Source organism: Rhinopithecus bieti, unplaced genomic scaffold (assembly GCF_001698545.2).
Source record: "Rhinopithecus bieti isolate Rb0 unplaced genomic scaffold, ASM169854v2 scaffold_764, whole genome shotgun sequence".
Taxonomy (NCBI): Eukaryota; Metazoa; Chordata; class Mammalia; order Primates; family Cercopithecidae; genus Rhinopithecus; species Rhinopithecus bieti.
The window spans coordinates 192,060-212,399 of NW_016803201.1; the positions used below are offsets into that span (position 1 = coordinate 192,060).

Consider the following 20,340-nt stretch of genomic DNA (forward strand, 5'->3'; position numbering starts at 1 on the left):
AGTAAAGCAAAGCCAATAGAATTCTTGGAGCCATTCTGGAGTAATTTAGAAGGACTGTTTTTTTCATGCAAGAGTCCTTGTAAATCGACATAGAATATTACTCCCCTCTCAAGGAATAAGACTTCTTTGCTTACACATTAGGCAAATAGCTAGGCATGGAGCTTCAGAATGCCTTTATAACTACAATTCTTAGCTCTGTTATGTGGTATGAGAAAAAATGAGATTTTTCCTTTGGTGTAGTAACATTTTTTTCCTCATAAATATGCATTCCTTTAGGCTTCGATAATTTAGGATGGCAATTTTTTAAATGACCTGCTTGTCTTACATATCTTCTCAAAGACTGCCCTTCCCAAACTAATTTAGTATCTCATAGATACAATAAGAGATGTGTAGCCTGAAGAGGTAGATCCAAAAATATATCAAAACTTCCACTGTACACATCTATTAGAATGGCCAGAGCCCAGAATACTAATACTAATGCTGGCAAGGACGTGGAGCAATAGAAACTCTCATTTATTGCTGGTGGGAATGCGAAATGGTACAGTCCCTCTGGAAGGCAGTTTGGCAGTTTCTAAAAACTTAAACATATTCTTGCCATACATTCAGCAGTCATGCTCCTTGGCATTTATGCAAAGGAATTGAAAATGTATGTCTTCACAATAATCTGTATATGGATTTTTATTCATAATTGTCAAAATGTGGAAGCCACCAACATGTAATTTCAGTAAATGAATGGATAAACTGTGGTAGATCCAGGTGATAGAATATTATTCAAGCTAAAAATATGTGAGCTATCAAGCCATGATAAGACACAGAGGAGATGTAAATACAAGGGGAAAAAGCTCAATCTGAAAAGGCTACACACAGCATGATTGCAATTATATAATATCGAAAAAGGCAAAACTATAGAGAAGTAAAAAGATCAGTGGTTGCCAGGGGTTAGAAGGGAGAGACAAAGAAGCAGAGCACAGACGATTTTTAGGGCAGTGAAAATAGTCTGTATGATACTATCATAGTGGATACATGTTATATATATTAACATATATACATTTGTAGACATATATATTTGTCTAAACCCGTAGAATGTACATGTTATATATATTAACATATATACATTTGTAGACATACACATTTGTCTAAACCCATAGAATGTACGTTATATTTACATATATACATTTGTTAGACATATAGACATATACATTTGTCTAAATCCATGGAATGTACAAAACCAAGAGTGAACCCTAATGTAAACTATTGACTTTGGATGATAATAATGGTCAATTTTGTAACAAATGAACTACTCTAGTGGGAGTGTTGATAACAGAGAGATTGTGCATGTGTGGAGGTAGGGGTCATATGAGAAATTATTACGTACTATCTGTTTTGCTTTTGACCTAAAACTGCTTGCTATGGTTTAGATGTGTCCCCTCTAAAATTCAGGTGCTGCCAATGTGATAGCATTAAGAGGTGGGGCCTTTAAGGAACAATCAGGTTATGAGGGCTCCTCCCACATAAACAGGATTAAGTACCTTATAAAGAGGCTTCACACCACATTTTGCTCCCTTGCCCTTCCACCTTCTGCCATGTGATGACACAGTGTTCCTTGTCTCCAAAGGGACCATGGTGGAAGTAGACAGCAGCCCTCAGCAGACAATAACCTGCCATCACCATGACCTTTGACTTCCCATACTCTAGAACTGAGAGAAATACATTTCTGTTCCTTATAAATTATCCACTTTGTGGTGTTTTGTTACAGCAGCACAAACAGACTAAGATACTACACTAAAAGATGTCTTTTAAAAAACTTTCATTATACAGAAGTCAAGAAAATATGTAATCTGGGCATTTTCATTCAGCATAAAGCCTGTGACTGGATAAATATATATAGTCATATGTGCACACACACACACACACACACATAGAGAGAGACTATATGTGTGCACTACATATATGCACACACATATATTATATAATATATATAATACACATATATAATGTATTGTGTGTGTGTGAGAAAGAGAGAGAGAGAGAAAAATGAGAGAGAGGAGACTGATTCATGGTAAGAAATTTGCTCATGCAATAGTGGAGGCTTAGTGAGTCCAAAATGTGCTGGGAGGAGGCCAGCAGCCTGAAGATTCAGGAAGGAGTTATAGTTATCATCCAAAAGAGGTCTGCTGGAGAATTCCCTCTTGTTCAAGGAAGGCCATCCCTTTGTTCTTCCTGGGCCTTGAATAATTGAGGCCCATACACATTATTGAGAGTATTCTGCTTCACTCAAAGTATGCCAACTTAAACATATATCTCATCCAGAAATGGCCTCACAGAAACATACAGAATAATGTTTGATCAAATATCTGGACACTGTGGCCCAGCCAAGTTGAAACATAACATTAACCATCATACTTGGCTTTCTGACTTCCTGAATACTTCATTCCAGGTGAATAAACAAAATCATATGATGACTGAGCAACAACTACAATAATTCTTGAACTTCTTTCTAGTGGAGTTTGAAAAAGACACTCTCTTGCTGTGACCATTTCTCCTGGAAAACCTATGAAGAGGTAGCTGGCACAGCAGCACTAATATCGCAGCTGCCTCTTAGCAAATTTTACCAGCAGTGCTCTGGAAGAGCCAAGCATATTACCTAAGCACCAGTTATGAGACAGATTTGTTGCACATCTGTAAGGACTAGACTGAGAAAACAACAGTGCATAAGAAATGGGAGGATGATATTCGGTTTATAAGGCCTTGACAAGTTGGGTAGACTTAACATAGCACAGTTACCTCAAATGGTCATGGTGGGTGAAATGGAGAATCAAAAACTACCTGATACACCTTGACAATGTCTCCAGCTGTCACTAATTTCAGTAACCTCAGAAAGGCTAAACCTTAGTGAGACATCACCAGTACTACTGAAAATAATTCTATTATGATCTATAGACATTTTTAGTCAACTTATATAAACAATTTTGCTTCATGTTATGAATATTCATCTTTGCCTTCAGTATCACATAGTGATGTGAAACAGTTTTACTGAATAGGATCTCCTTAGACCATTACCTAGGTACAACGTGAATTATTTTAAATTTACCATTAACAGCTTTTATCATAAACTTTACTCATAAGGGAATTCACTTAAAACCCATCTAAGAAATCCTCAAAGCTATAATCTGGAGGCAGATGGTTCACAACTATATTATATATGCAGGAGTGCTCTCAACAAATTGATTTCATTTGTGAAATTTAATCTCAAACAATAGTTGGACTGTCTGGCCAGACATTTGCCTTCAGTAATCTCACAAATCAATCATATGTTGTAATTGAAGTTGGAGGTTGAGATTTCTAATTATGATACTTGTTTAGATTATCCTGACTGTCAGCCAATGTGTCTGAGAATATTCAATTTGATTTCTTTCGAGATAGAATAAATGCATCTCAGTACATGAATCCTAGAAACAGCCTGACCAAATCAACTCTCCTCACAATTACTCAGCCTTTTCAAATATAGAGTATTAAAGTTACAAAGCAGAGATTGCATTCAATTTGCAAGCATTCTTTGAAAATAAATTTATACTACCTGATATTACCCAGTTTCTCTTTCTCTCTCTCTCTCTCTCTCTCTCTCTCTCTCTCTCTCTCTCTCTCTCATCCTTCCCCTGCCTCACCAGTTTTCTTTTAACAGGACCAAGAAGAGAATAGAAAACGCAATGGAAGTGTAAAATATGTTTGTCCCATCATTCTCAGCAAACACAGGAACAGAAAACAAAAACACCGCATGTTCTCACTCATAAGTGGGAGTTGAACAATGAGAACACATGGACACGGGGGTTTGGGGAGAATATCACACACCAGGGCCCGTCAGGGTTGGGGGGCAAGGGGTGGGAGAGCATAAGGAGAAATACCTAATGTAGATGATGGGTTAATGTGTACAGCAAACCACCATGGCACATGTATACTTGTGTACAAACCTGCACATTCTGCACATGTATCCCAGAACTTAAAGTCTAAAAAAACAAGACTAAAACAAATTTAAAAATACATACTGGAGACTCAGAAGGATGGGAAGGTGGGAGGGGAGTGAAAGATGAAAAGTGGCTTAATAGGTACAATGTACATTATTCAGAAAATGGTTACATTAAAAGCCCATACTTCATTATTCAAAATACCCATGTAATAAAACTCAATTGTAGCCCTTAAATTTATACAAATAAGCAAATATTTTAGATGCCAAAAAAAAATGTTTGTCACCAGAAGAAAATAAGCAATAAAAGATAAGGTGAAATAGCCAATGGTAAGCAGAATCTCAACAAAAGAATCCTTTATTGACTTTAGGCTAATCCTACCATAAATCACGGGAAGCCAACATTGCTACTTAACAGGAAAAAAAAAAAAACATAATACTGAAACATGAGAGCAAAGCATATATTTAACAGCTAAATAACTCATGTTAAATAAGTTCAATATTAAACATTATAATAAATGGAATTCTATGGCTTAGTATAAGCTATATGTATTTTTTTGGTTTTAATTTGGCAATTTGAGCTTTATATCTTAGATCACATTTCAACTGAATAGCTGATTTTGCTATAACTAATATACATTACTTCAAAAATTTTAAAGTGTTGTATAAGCTTAAAACATTAAAAATATGCACAGTGGTATAAGGTTCCAATATTCTTATTTGCTCGTGGGAATCTTAAATTATTTTCAATTTAATTAGAGTTATTACTGTAGCCCCAATTTTTTATATGCAAATTATCTCCCTTCCCCATCTCTCCTCTCTCTGCTCAGTGTGTGTGTGTGTGTGTGTGTGTTTGTGTGTGTATGTGCCTCCATCTCTCTCGCATGTAAATATATACACACACACACACACACACACATATATGTATATGAAGGCAGTCTAGTTGAGAAAGCATTTCGTTGGATTTTTGTTCTATTATGATAGTACCATACAGATAGATATAAAGGCAGGAAAAAAAACTCAGTTCAATCTTGACATCATGGAACACAATATTTAGATTCTGCCAGATTGTGTTTAGTTGCTATATACTAAGGAGACAAATTATAGGTAAATTGCCCTTGAATAGGATCACAATCTGGTATTCTTGAGTGTTAGAAGAGTTATGGGCCATGCAATATTAAACTGCCAATGTGCTTTCGTGGCACTTACACAAACTTCTGTCCTACCACTTCTGTACATGACAATGATTTACTGACTTTCTATCCAATTGACTATGAATTTGTGAACTCTTGGACAGCAAAGAGTCATAATTTTAAAAAAAACTGAATCCCCAAAGTCTAGCACAATGTCTGGCACATACCCACATAGTATACATTCAATTTATCTTCACAGAGTGAATGAATGAATGGGCAAGCTTCTTTTAAACAGAGTTTGTTAATTCTGCCAAGGAGATTCATATTTACTCTTTTAGACAGGGTCTCACTCTGTCACCCAGGTTGGAGTGCTGTGGTGCAATCTCAGCTCACTGCAGCCTCCACCTTCCGGGTTCAAGCAATTCTTATGTCTCAGCCTCCCGAGGCTGGGACTGCATGTGTGTGCCACCACACCTGGCTAATTTTTGTATTTTTAGTAGAGATTGGGTTTCACCGTGTTGGCCTGGCTAGTCTCGAACATCTGGCCTCAAGAGATCCATCTGCTTCTGCCTCCCAAAGTGCTGAGATTACAGGCATGAGCCACTGTGTCCGGCCCATATATGTTCTTATTTTTAAAGTACTTTGAACAGTGCATTCTGTTTTAAATGGATGTATATTCTGCAGTGTTTACAATGTGTTACCAATGACATCATCCAACTAGCAGGCAAGTTTTAGGATTATAATAAAACAAGTAATGTTCATCTAATGGACAAGAACTCAGTATTTCTTGCAAATCCCATATTCAGAAAGAGACTTAAAGCCACATAACCTGTCTATAGGTTCCACATCCTTGTATCAGTTGAAAGCCCTGGATCCCCGGAACTCTACTTCTGCATTCTCCCAGACTCTGGTCTTTCTTGGTTTTCTATCTATATCTCTTTCCACACTTCTTGTTCCTTACAGGCACTTTCTTCCACATTAGTTGTTAAAATGTCTTTGATGCTCTTCTTTTTCGATGCATTTCTTTTGAGAGAGCTTTCTTGATTAATTATTTCAATACCACCTAGGGAATAATAATTTCCAGATTTCTATCTTGACCTCAAGGCCTATATATCAAAATTATCCTCCAGATATCTCCACCTCATAGTCTCCTTAGCAATTATTATTACAAAAATAAGTCAAGCCAGAAATACGTAAGAAACATATGAGTCTGTAATTTTTCCTTTCATTCATTTTTCATATTCAATTAATTACCAAGACTTATCACTTCCCTGCCCTCTGCACCCACACTACCATCACCTCCCTATCTTACTTCAGGCCCATTACCTCATACCTCCCTCAACTCTATTGACCCATCGCAGCCAGATAGACATTTTGAAGTATAAATCAGACCCTTCTCCTCTCCTACTTAAGGTACTTCAATGATTTACCAATGCACAGAGAATAAAATCCAAATCTTTTAACATGGTATTTAAAAGCCCATCATGATACAAACTCAGTCTGCCATGATTCCCCTCACAGGGATTCCTCATTACATACTTCCCCTCACACACATTGTTACCCCATGAAATGGTTTCAATTCCATGAGTAAGACATGATCTTCTACTCCGTCATGCCTTCATCTAGGCTGTTTTTTGTTTTGGTAGATTGATCTAGATAGACAACTCTGCGAATTTCTCTTCATCCCTTAAAAGTCACAAATATATGCCATCCTAAAATAAGGAACTTACTGTTTCTTAAGGGAGCCCATTCAATGTCATCTAGAGTTGACACTTAGAAAGTTATTACTATAACCTTAGTTGTATTCCTTGTAGTCACACAGAACAAATCTACATTTTTTTCTTTCACATGCTATATCATCAAACGGTTTAAAGCATATTGCTCCTAGTGCTTTAATTCCCTGAGGTAAATCTCCACAAAATCCTTTACATTTGCCTCTTTTCTTCTACCCCATTAAAAGCTGGTATCCAGGACTTTCTTGAGCACATCCAGATGAGGTTTGATCACTCTAAAGTAAAGCTCAATGCCAGCCTTTATATTAGGTGCACTTCACAAACAACTCTCCACTACTCACAGGTGAATTGACAAGTCCTGAACAGCCTGGCAGGGAGCTAGAAATCCTGCACTTGTGGGAAAATTACGTGTTATTTCTCAGCTGCATCTTCACTCCACTCTCCAGAGCAAGAAAACAAAATTGGATCTGAAGTCATTGATAAAGAGACTTAAATTCCACAGAAAACATGTGATGGACAGAGGAGGGAAAGAACCATGGGAGAATGTACATAGGAAAGATTATCCATATTTTTTAATAGGAGGTTTGCCACTAACAATAGATGAAAAAGCACCACTAAGTATGGCTCCTGAAGATACCTTTCTATTCCCCAAGTCCTATGAGGTGCCATTTTTCTTTTATTAAGGCATTGTAGCAACCAAAACCAGGTAAAAGTGTTGTCTCTCCCAGGAATGCTTACCTTTAAACAAATATCAAGGTCTTAAACATTAGATATAAAGTCCTGACAGAATTTCATTTATCAGCCCTCAGGTAAGAGACAGAAATATTGCTCTCGCCACTTAGTTCACAAAACAGAAGCAGTCACCTAACGATGTACCTTGCAGTCGCAAATGAAATTCTATGGTGTTCAAACTGGTCCTATAACAATGTGTGAACATTCACAATTAACTGTAAGATTATAAGCACAATATTCAGAGTAACATCTACAGATAAACACCTGGCTCAAATATTGCAGAAGCATCTACATCTTAGAAGAACTTAAAAGCCCTCATATATCCCCCATTTCTCATTTTAATTACAAAAATACAGGCCAAGTTTTGGAAATAGAGCCTGATGATATATTTTTTACATTATTTTTCAATAACTCTTTAAACAAATACCAAGGTAGACACTCTTGGCCCTATTAAATTATATTTAATTAAGTAATCAGCTCTTAAATTTAAAATATCAGGTTTAAAATATTACTTTTTTTTTTTTTGAGACAGTCTCATTCTATTGTCTAGGCTAGAGTTCAGTGGCACAGTCATGGCTTACTGCAGCTTCAACCTCCTGGGCTTAAGCAGTTCTCCTGCCTCAGCCCTCCAAGTAGCTGGGGGTACAGGAGAATGCCACCACATCTGCCTAATTAATTTTTTATACAGACTGGGTCTCACTATGTCGCCCATGTTGGTCTTTAATTCCTGGCCTCAAGCAATCTTCCCAAAGTGCTGTAAAGACAGGCATGAGTCACTGCACCTAGCCTAAAAATGTTACTTTTACTAATGCTACTTCATGGACACCTAGTTTAGTGTCCTATCTACCTTGAACTGAATATCTAATTAAAGAAAAAGATTACCTTAATATATTAATCCATTTCTGTCCAAATCTCTTTAAAACTTAACATTATTATAGTGATTACATGCTTCCTTAAGTGTTTTCACATCTCCATATCATTTGAGAGTTTAAAGATTATTTAATATAAATATCACTTATTCTGTTTCTGAATTTCTCATTACTATAGAAAAAAAGTCTACCTACTCTTCTTAAGAAATATCAAATTTAAGGTGTTATACCATATTTAGTTTTTCGTTAAGTTAAATGACCTAAATTTAGTGGATATTAATGTAAAACATAAAACATGCTCTTCCCACAGTTCTCTCCATCTCACATAATGGCAAATCCCTCATTCTATTTGTTTAGGACAAAAGTTTAAGTCAGTTGTGATATTACTCATGTTGCCTTTCTAACTGTAATTCTACCAGTTGCCCTAGTTCACTCCACTCCAGCCACAAGCATCATTTCTACCCCTTTAATATGATTTGCCCAGCAAAGCTCTCATCTCAGGTACTTTTACTTCTTCCCTCTGCCTGGATAGCTTGTCCTCCATTTAGTCATTAGCTCATCCCCTCACCACCGAAGACTTCAATCAACTATGCAAACTCCCTTGCTCAGCAACACTCCCCACTTCCCTCCCCTGCTTAATTTCCTTCCCATGACATCTATCAACATCCAACATACTATATATTTACTTATTTTGGGGTTTTTTTGTATCCTCCCATGTGGTATGCAGAATTCCAAATATATACTCCCGAGATTTTTCATCCCTTGATTATTCAAACAAACACTAATCTAAACACTGCTATAAAGAGATTCTGCAGATGTAATTATGGTTGCTAATCAGCTGATGTTAAAGGAGGGAGATTACCCTGGACTATCTAGGTGGACCCAATGTAATCATCTGAGACCCCAAAAGGCAGAGAAAGCCAAAAGAGCCCACCAGAGAAATGCAGTGGAAGAGGAAGAAAGGCAACAGATGGGGGAAGGGGAAGTCAAAGAGCTTCAGAGCATGAGACAGACTCAACATGCTATTGCTGGTTTGAGGTGAAGGAGGAAATATGATTAGAATGACAGGCATCCTGAAGAAGGCCAGAGAGCCTCCTGATGATGGCTACCTTGGAAATGTGGTTTAGTTGTGTCCCCAACCAAAATCTCACCTTGAATTGTAATCCCCATAATCCCCACTTGTCAAGGGTGGGGCCAGATCAAGGTAATTGGATCATGAGGGTAGTTTCCCCCATGCTGTTCTCATGATAGTGAGTGAGTCTCATGAGATCTGATGGTTTAACAAGCATCTGGCATTTTCCTTGCTTGCACTCACTCCGTCTTGCCGCCCTGTGAAGAAGGTACCTGCTTTTCCTTTGCCTTGTGCCATGATTGTAAGTTTCCTGAGGCCTCCCCAGCAATGTGGAACTGTGAGTCAATTAAACCTCCTCCTTTATAAATTACTCAGTCTCTGGTATTTCTTCATAGCAGTGTGAGAATGAACTAATACACAAGGAAACAGTCACCTCAGTCCTACATTTGCAAAGAAACGAATTCTAACAATAACCTGAATGAGCTTGGAAGTGGATTCTCCCCAAAGCCTTGGGAAAGAAACAAAGCCTTGCTGTGAAAAGGTGAAACACATTCCTTAATTTCAGTCTTGTGAAACCCAGTGCAGAGATCCACCTGAGCTACACCGTGCCCAGACATCTGACCTAAAGGTAATTACTGGATATTGTATTAAGTCACTAAATTTGTGGTAATTTTCTATGGCAGCAATATAAAAATGAATATACCCTATTAGAATACAGGCCTGATGAAGGCAGGGATTCTCATCCAGTTTGTTTTGTTTTGTTTTCAGTGCTCTGACAAGAATTTAGAATAGAATCTGACAATAAGAGGCAATAAAGACTTTTTGAATATAGCATACATATTCTTTCCCACAAAATCTGTATCTCACAAAGTCTTTTGAAATTTTAGCCCAAAATGTTGCATAAAATATTTAAAATTAAAATGTGAAAGGTAAGTTGTTTTGAAAGCTCTTCATTCAGTAGTTTGTTTCTCTTCAAGTTAGCAGCGTCTATCAGTTCTGTGAATTAGACCACAGGAAACAGTCAAATACCACTTCCTAAAGCAGTGTTTTTCAATCTACAGGTGGCAACACATAAGCAGGTGATAAAAGCAATTTATGAAGTTGAGATCATGGGAAGGAAGGAAAAGAGGAAGGCAGGGAGGGAGGGAGGGAAGAAAATAAAATCAAAATATTATAATGCAACTTTAATTTTAATGTAGCATGTATGAGTGTGTGTATGCATGTTGTGTGTGTGGTAGATCACTATGTAAGATGTATTTCTTACTGTGAGGTCCATTAAAATAATTAGAAAAACCCTAAAGGTCATTACAGTCTGTGTTGTGGACCAGAAAGTAATTTAGGGCCTGATTGCAAGTGAGATGAAGACAATTGAATGGGGGTGTGTCTGTTATGAAAGAGCTGATCAAGAAAGAACCACACTATTCTAAACCTGTACTTAAATTTGCAAGGCAAGAGAGAGCATTACGATTGAAGAATTTACATAAATTGCACCACCTTAAGGTAAGGAAATGAACTTTTTTCCTCTTGCTGTGTACATCATTTTCCATGGGTCTGAACTAGCGCCCCTGGACACTGTTTAGATCCACCAGCAGAGCAGAGTCACTGAGCTTTGGTATGAAATCCAGTAGCATATGGAAGAGTACAACCAGATGCTTTAATCAGGAAAGCATCACAAGATGCTACTTCTTTTCCTCCCTTACAGTGAAAGGATTAAAAGCCTAATACTTATCTATCTTCTGAGATTTTCAGTTATTATTGTCATTTAAATGTACCTGGAAAGGAAGTTAGAAATTTTCTTGTCACATGGAACCCAAGAATAAACCTTGGTTAGAGAAACTTGAAATTGAATCTAGTACAACATCCTCATTCTTATGTTATTCTATTATTGTTACAATATTACTCTTAACTTATATTTACCATTGATTCCAATGTTTGTTGGCAATAGACTGCATACAGGTAAAGGAAAGAATAATGTGGCTGGGTGTGGTGGCTCACACCTGTAATCTCAGCACTTTGGGAGTCCGAGGTGGGCAGATCACTTGAGGCCAGGAGTTAGAGACCAGCCTGACCAGCATAGCAAAACCCCGTCGCTACTAAAAAAAAAAAAAAAAAAAAAAAAAAAAAAAAAACAAACAAAACAAACAAAAAACTACGTGCGGTGGGGATGCCAGTAATTCTAGCTACTTGGGAGGCTAAGGCATGAGAATCGCTTGAACCCAAGAGGCGGAGGTTGCAGTGAGCTAAGACTGTGCCACTGCACTCCAGCCTGAGCAACAGAGTAAGACTCTGTCTCAAAAAAAGGAGAAAAAAGAAAAGAATAATGCAACTGTACACTACTCATTCCTCCATTCAATGGCATACTCCTTGTGGGCTGGAATCAAGCCATGCATCTCTACATTCTCTTTAATATCTACTATGGTTGGCTAAATTGAGTAAGATAATACCTGCAACGTACTCAGCAGAGTGTCTAGAACACAGTAAGAGCTAAGCAAATGCTTCTATATTTGCTTTTGTTGTTTTACTGTAATATGAGTACTATTAGTATAGAATGTGCAGCATAGAAAATTCTCAATATATTTTGATTTTCATTGCATTATACAATAAAATAGTATCATAATGCATACATTTAAAATCAATTTATATTTGAAGAAACATTAAAAAATTACAGAGATCTTATCTGCTTAAGCCACTTTAAATAAGTGCATAAAGTGAAAGATTTCAATTAGTTAAAAATTAACCAGAAAATTTCTTCTTAAGTATAAGAAAAGTCAATAGACCTGGGATTCTGATTCATAAAGGCAATCTTTCTAAAAACAATGTAAAGTTTTATATAATATGAAGTTAGGTAAGAGACCAAGTTTCTCTAACCTGATCCTTAGGTAAGACTCAACATTAAAAACTACAGTGACCACTGTATTTTGTAGCTTGGTGTCCATACCATTAGGCAAGGACTGTAAATCCTAAAAACAGAATATTATTTCCCTTAGATTTTCCACAAAGAAAGAATATCCAAACACCCACACACACATACAAAGAATCACAGTCTGTTTTTTTCTGATGATTTCAACCATATTAAAGATTTTCTTTTCTTATATTTTACAAGCTCTACAGCACCTTTCCCCCCTGTTACTTTTGTGTTGTATAATTAGCATATACTTACGCACTCTTTCACACTGGAAAGATGATTATTTTATTAATGACCCCTTGAAAAGTTCTTTATTATTTATACTTGAAAGTGAGTTTGAAATCAAAAGGCTTGTATGACTTTTCCTTTCCTTCTGTTTGACTTAGGAGATCTTAAAAGTAATAAAAGAGATGGTTATAGATGTCACAGAAAGTCATAAGTGTTCCACTTTTAGAATGAGAGATGGGGTTTGGGAGACAACTGTTGCATCTTCCACTTTTTCCAAATTAAATGCTTGGGTATGTGAAGAACAGGTATGCAACAAAACACTCAAGTTCTAAAAACGACTCCCTATTCTTTACCTTTTCCCCTTTTAGCACCAATAGAACATGGGTCAGAACCAAAAGCTTCCAGAGTCCAATACAAAACAGAAGAAGACTGTAATTCACATTTGTAGTAAGTAAAATGTAGGCTCAAAATTAGTCTTAAGTGGAAAAATCACTCAGACCCTGATTTGTAGTCAATTCGGGAAGGTGCCACTCATCTTTGCTGTGGCCATGCAAGCCTTATTACTGTTACGGGCTGACTGCTATTTATTTAACAGGCTTACCCAAGCACTCCAGATTGGCTATGGGCCATTATAAGGGAGAATGTACATTATTGCAAATTTTAATTATTTCTCAAGCCATTTTGCTTGCAGTGATAATCCCATAAGACCAACATATCTTGCACAAGCAAAGCAAATAGCTTTTGGCTAAGACAGCTCTTGAGTTACTTTGTAACCTATTCCTACATAACTTCTGGCCTTTCCAATTGTAGCTGGGACCTGCCAAATCAGGAGTTCAATGGCTTTTTGGCTCATGGTGATCACAACCACATTATTGAAAACAGGCATATGGACAGTAATATCAATGATTAAAATAATGACTCAAATTTGTTTTCAAAAATAGTGCTATTTATGCATGGTGGAAACACTTCTGCTATCTGCCTCTATTCAACATTTCCTCTATCCAAGACTTCCACTGTGGGCAAAGTAACATATGCCTAGAGCTATTTTAAGAATTTTTCTTATCTCCTCCACTTTTTGCACTATTTCAGTGGAGATGGCCAAGCAGTAATAGCCTGATGACCTTGAAAATGTTTTGCTTCATTTGCAGCATCAGGGAAATTTGCCCAAATTGTTTTGTGGGCCAAACTTAATTGCACATTTTTGCCTTTCCATTTGGAATGCCATGGTGTTCCTTTGGTTGAAAATGTCTAAGTAGCTCCATTTTCACAAGTAACATTTTTCTTGTGAAGGAAAAAATGGATAAGAATTTACTTTGGCTGTACTCAAGAAGCGTCTTCTTTCAAGTCTTTCTCTCTCTTCTTACATGTGATGATTTTTCTTTTCAAAACTGGAGTCACAGACTCTTAGAAATGGAGGGGATCTTAAAAGAAACTAAATCTAAACACCTACTATTGCATGAATACCCTCTATAATGTCTTAAATAAGGTCCTCCATTACCAGCTATTCTTTGGGGCAAAAGAGATGAAAGAAAAATAGAAAGTGCTATCTTCTATATAGAGGATAATATCTTACAACTAAAATTATAGGATGTAGATGTGATTTTCCCTACTCATGAGTTCTCAGTCTCTCATCCACCTTGTTTCATTGCATTTGGAAGAATTTGTGAAGCAGACACTCTATTTTAAATTTGAGTCATTGAGAATATGGTCAACAGGCCAAAAGGGAGTGAAACAGCACTTGCAATTTTTTTTTTTTCTTTTCTTTCCTTTTTTCTTATTTTCTTTTGGACGGAGTTCGCTCAGTCACCCAGGCTGGATGCAGTGCACAATCTCGGCTCAATGCAAGCTCCTGCCTCTGGGGTTCATGCCATTCTCCGCCTCACGCCTCCCAATGTAGTCTGGGACACGCACCCTGCATGCACGCCCCGCTCTTTTTTTTTTTTTTTTTTTTTTTTTTTTTTTTTTTGCGTTTTTAGTAGAGACAGGGTTTCACTGTGTTAGCCAGGATGGTCTCGATCTCTTGACCTCATGTTCCACCCGCCTCGGCCTCCCAAAGTGCTGGGATTACAGGCGTGAGCCACAGCGCCCGGCCCCAAATTTTTTTTTCTATGAGAATTTAGACTGCATGGTCTTGACCTTTTCATTTCAATGATCCAGAAAGTTAGAGATATTTTTAAAGGTCGACCTCATAAGAAAACAACTATAGGATACTTTTACCACTATTGCTTAAGAATAGAGTTAAATTAGTAATACAAAGTACAGGTTAAAAGATTGGGTTTCGGGATGGAACTATGTATTTTGAAACCTGGCTTCCTAATTAATTAGCTATATGTCCTTGGGAAGTTACCCAACCTTTGGAAGTTTTCCTTACGCATCTGTAAAATGAGATAATAATATTATCTTCTTCACTGGGCTATTGGGAAGATTAAGTGAGCTAATTCATGTAAAGCACTTTGTTCAGTGTATGGCATATGTTCTAAGTATACAATAAATAATAGCTTCCCCTTGTTCACTGAGGTAATAAAAACAAAGAATTTGGTTGTCAAGAGCTCACAATTTTAAAAATTTGTTTCAGAATCTCAAAACGTTAATGAATTTCCATAAGTCCTGTTTTTGGACTGAGAATTAATAGTGCTAGGGAAAATATTTTCATGGTATAAATAGCTGATAAGGAAAATTTACATTGCCAGAATGTTTTTAACAAATTAATACGGATTATATCATGTGCTAGCTCACTGAATAATATAATTATCCTAACTAATTGATCATGCATCCGATGGGTTTTGGAAAGGTGTGACACTTAGCTAACAGGTTAGAGTCAAAAATAATTTCATGAAATATGTTTTTATTCATGCCATTTGAAACTTAGTCACTTCTGTGTATGTCTGATCAGTCAATGTATTAAATATATTATTTGGCAGACTAAATTACATATCTAGATGAGATTATAAAATAAGCCCATATGTCCAGACAAGGTTTAAAAGTCTCCTATATCAAATAGTATTATAAATTAGCCAGTCTCTACTTTTATGTTACTTTTTATAAAACATCAATTTATACCATTTTTCTGTTCTATTCTTCAAATATTTAACTTGAATTTTTAGTATGCTTTTCCTAAAAGCAAAACAAAACAAAACAAAACCTTCCTTTACTAATTCTATAAAGAAACAAATTCATATTTTGCCAGTCTGGAATACCCGTGTGGCGAATTAGGAAATCAAAGAACAAAGCTATTTTTCAGTTCTCTACCATCACCCAGAGGTCAGTAATTACGAAGCTGAAATATATCAGTGTCTTAAGAATATTCTTTCTGTATTGATCTTGAGAATCTGAAATTCTTCCTAGTAGCCCATTGCAATAATTGTAAACCTTAACCATTAGAAAACTATTTAACAATTCAGAAATCAGGGAGATCAAAACAATTACTTTCATAAAACTAAAAGAATCTCAGTTAAAAACTGTATTAAAAGTAATATATAAAATAATGTTTTCAGAATTTATTTAGATTACTATACATTAGAAAAATAAAGGATTGGGGTCACCCTCCCAGAATTTACATGCATCCTCAGCAGGGAAAGGAGGTTCACATTACCCGCATTTTTTTATGAAGGAACAGACTGTGTTTATTGATCAGATAATATGACAGTTGATGGTAATCTATGGAAGATGTTGTTCTGAGTGAAATAATAATGTTTTATTAAAAAAATGAACTAAGAAAAAAATAGGGAAAACATACTTTGCAAAGCTATACTCTTCCATTCTACAATTGTCACTTAAATTGGTTACTGCACACGCTCTGTTCTCTATTAATTCAGAGACCTTCTGTTTTCCCAAGCTGGCTGTCCACTCACCCTAGTTGTTTTGACTTTATTCCCAGAGGAACAGCTCCATCCTTTCCGATCTGGAAGAACTTTACATTCTTCTCCCTCTAGACATGGCTGCATATGGCACCACCATTTCTGTTCCACTATTGAAGCTATAAGAGAGAAAAAAACATTGACTCAATGTTTTCTTCTTGGGACTGTTATTTCTTTTGTGCATCTTTAAAGAGAAACAAAAGCCACTGATTTTTCCTACCAGTGGGAATACTGGTATTTGAGGTATTCCTCTCTTTTGTTCAAAACACAAAACCTTTCAAGATTTTCTAACTAAAATAATTTAAAATTTTTTTATGTTATTGTAATGAGAACACTTAGTGAGATCTATCCACTTAACAAAATTTTAAGTGTAGAATGCAGTATAGTTAACTATAAATACAATATGACAGGATTTTTCATGTGAAAATAGACTTCATGAAAGCTAACATAGTGAAAATAAACTATGCAAATGTGTATATGCATCAATTTGTATAAACATATAAGAAAATGGACCTGTGACCAGTTTAGAGTCAACGCTTTATAATCAATATAATATTCCCATGAATAAGATGATTATCAGGAGGGTGTTTATCACAGTTATCATGATTTTTTTTTTTAACTCTGTGCTATAACCTCATCACAAACAATATATTATAGTAATATGAGCACTTAACAAATTACTATTTATGGTAACATCAATTAAATAAAAGCATATAAAGATTTATGTTCTACTATAATTCGGTGAACTCTCAAGGAAAAAAATTAATATGTTATTGCATCATCATAAAAGTTGATATTTTGTGTGAATTCTATCCACAACTAAATATTCACTCATATACATGGTGCTATTTTTTTTAATTCTTAAGAACATCCATGGGTTTAAGAACCCATAATATTAAATCATCCATTTTCATCTTTCCTTTTCCAATTAATTCACACATACTCAACCTCCCACCATCCACCAAGAAATCAACATTTCATGGTATCAATATCAGATGCACATAAATTTAATGGAACCTCATTATAATGCCTTTTGTAACAGAACTGCATAGCATTTTAGACCTTCTTCTACAGGATTTTAGATTTCAAAATGCCACCCAAATATTCCAGTTTCAACTTATTATGCAATTTGTAGTATGTTCACCCAGGACTGATCCCCCATTGAGAGCGTTATAGTGAGGTTCCAGTTCTAAGCCATCCTTGGCTGTGCTGTCACAATAAGGAATGGAAGAAGTCGCACCATCCACACATGATGGAGCAGCTCGCGTGGTGCCTGCCACCTGCCCGGGGAAGCAGGAGCACTTGACCGTTTGTGACCGTTCTTCTATCTTGTTCTTATTACAGCATCTGTGGAGTGCCACCACCTCACAAGTTCCCGTTTTAACATGGTGAGCTGCACAAACAAAAACAAAAGATAAGACAACATTGACACTTCCCCCCACCCTTCTTTTTAATTAGCAGTACATTAAATATAGCTCTATAAGGGGTCCACCATGCATGAAACGAGAAATACAATGATGCTAACTCCATAATGCAGATCTGATTTCTTTTCTAAATGTGGTAGGAACATTTCTGTCAGTGAATGCTTGGTAAAGCAGGAACAATTAGTGACTAGATTAGAATAAGCTGTTAAAAGTCTGATATAGAGGCAATATGTGCCGTCATAAAAAACATATTTATTCGCATATGACTTTTAATGCCTTTTGTTGAATGTGTTAAAGTAAAATAAACCTCTGGCTGAGGTACCCTGCAATGGGATTGAGGCCAGTCCCATTCTCAAAGCGGGTGATTGCTGATAAAGCTTGTGTTATTCTAGGGGACAGTATGAGGACTAGAAAGGAAGTAGAGGCAGATGATGGGCACCCACATCCTCAGTATTCTTCTGCTCAATTTCCCTAAAAATGAACAAATGCAGTGTTCTTGAAATTGCCACCATCTTTCTGGAAGATCCAGCCAGTCCCAGAACCCAGAGTCATTCCTTTCAATTTCACCTGAGTGGGCAACTGCCACCAAATGGTACGATGAACTTGGATAATTCATATCTGCCAGCCAATTGCCTGTAAACCCAGGCCAATAAGCTCTCAGGCTTCCATACTCATTTTGTCAACCTTGAACAAGGCTACTGAGTGTGTTGGGTTAATGAAAATTTTGGACCCCACTCATTATTTTATATAAAGATTCTAGTTTGTCTTCATTATTTTTTCTTCAGCATTTCTTCTTCAAATAGTAATCTGACTGTGAAAAAGATAAAACAAAACTTTTGCCTGCTAAAATTAAAAACAGCTTAAAATCAAACATTTGTTAAAAGATTATGCTTTCAGTAATTTTAAAAGTGTAACTCTTATAAAAACAGAAATTACAATGGAAAAGCAGGAGATCTTAAGTTGTTTAATGGCATAAACATATGGAGACTCATTGCAAATGAGATCAGAACATCATGCATTTATATTAATCTTCCCATTGAAGATGAGTGAAACCAATGTGCAGTAACTCAGGCTAAGTAGCTTGCTCAGAAATTTTTTTTATTTTTTATTTTTTGGTGATAATACAAACTATACTCTCCAAATTGTTCTTTTTTTTATATGCATTTTTTTTTAATGTACTTTAAGTTCTAGGGTACATGTGCACAATGTGCAGGTTTATAACATATGGACACATGTGTGGTGTTGGTGTGCTGCACCCATTAACTCATTTACATTAGGTATATCTTCCAATAGTATCCCTCCCCCTCCCCGCACCCCACAACAGGCCCTGGTGTGTGATGTTCCCCTTCCTGTGTCCAAGTGTTCTCATTGTTCAATTCCCACCTATGAGTCAGAACATGCACTATTTGGTTTTTTGTCCTTGTGATAGTTTGCTCAGAATGATGGTTTCCCCCTTCATCTATGTCCCTACAAAGGATATGAACTCATCCTTTTTTTATGGCTGCATAGTATTCCATGGTGTATATGTGCCACATTTTCTTAATTCAGTCTATCATTGATGGACATTTGGGTTGGTTCCAAGCCTTTGCTATTGTGAATAGTACCGAATAAACATACGTGTGCATGTGTCTTTACAGCAGCATGATTTAAAATTCTTTGGGTATATACCCAGTAATGGGATGGCTGGGTCAAATGGTATTTCTAGTTCTAGATCCTTGAGGAATCGCCACAATGTCTTCCACAACGGTTGAACTACTTTACAGTCCCAACAGTGTAAAAGTGTTCCTATTTCTCCACATCCTCTCCAGCACCTGTTGTTTCCTGACTTTTTAATGATCACCATTCTAACCGGTGTGAGATGGTATCATTTACATTTTTCTGATGGCCAGTGATGATGAGCGGTTTTTCATGTGTCTGTTGGCTGCATAAATGTCCTCTTGTGAGAAGTGTCTGTTCATATCCTTTGCCCACTTTTTGATGGGGTTGCTTTCTTGTTTTTTTCTTGTAAATTTGTTTGAGTTCTTTGTAGATTCTGGATATTAGCCCTTTGTCAGATGAGTAGATTGCAAAAGTTTTCTCCCATTCTATAGGTTGCCTGTTCACTCTGATGGTAGTTCCTTTTGCTGTGCAGAAGCTCTTTAGTTTAATTAGATCCCATTTGTCAATTTTGGCTTTTGTTGCCATTGCTTTTGGTGTTTAGGCATGAAGTCCTTGAACATGCCTGTGTCCTGAATGGTATTGCCTAGGTTTTCTTCTAGGGTTTTTGTGGTTTCAGATATAACATTTATATATTTAATCCATCTTGAATTAGTTTTTGTATAAGGTGTAAGGAAGTGATCCAGTTTCAGCTTTCTAAATGTGGCTAGCCAGTTTTCCCAGCACCATTTATTAAATAGGGAATCCTTTCCCCATTTCTTGTTTCTCTC

At 36.4% G+C, this 20,340-nt stretch overlaps 1 protein-coding gene across 2 annotated transcripts in view; it reads right to left on the reverse strand.

Annotated features, from left to right (window-relative positions):
• Window positions 1–20,340, reverse strand: part of TAFA2 (TAFA chemokine like family member 2) — a 180,233-nt gene that overhangs the window by 29,893 nt on the left and 130,000 nt on the right. For both annotated transcript variants that reach the window (XR_001884848.1, XM_017868887.1), the window contains exons 2-3: window positions 17,731–17,883; window positions 16,485–16,609 (exon numbers count right to left, since the gene is read on the reverse strand). Coding sequence is in view for 1 of the 2 variants with exons in the window: in XM_017868887.1 (XP_017724376.1) it covers window positions 16,485–16,609; window positions 17,731–17,883 (278 nt within the window). In the remaining variant the exon portion in view is untranslated. The remainder of the gene's footprint in view (window positions 1–16,484; window positions 16,610–17,730; window positions 17,884–20,340) is intronic.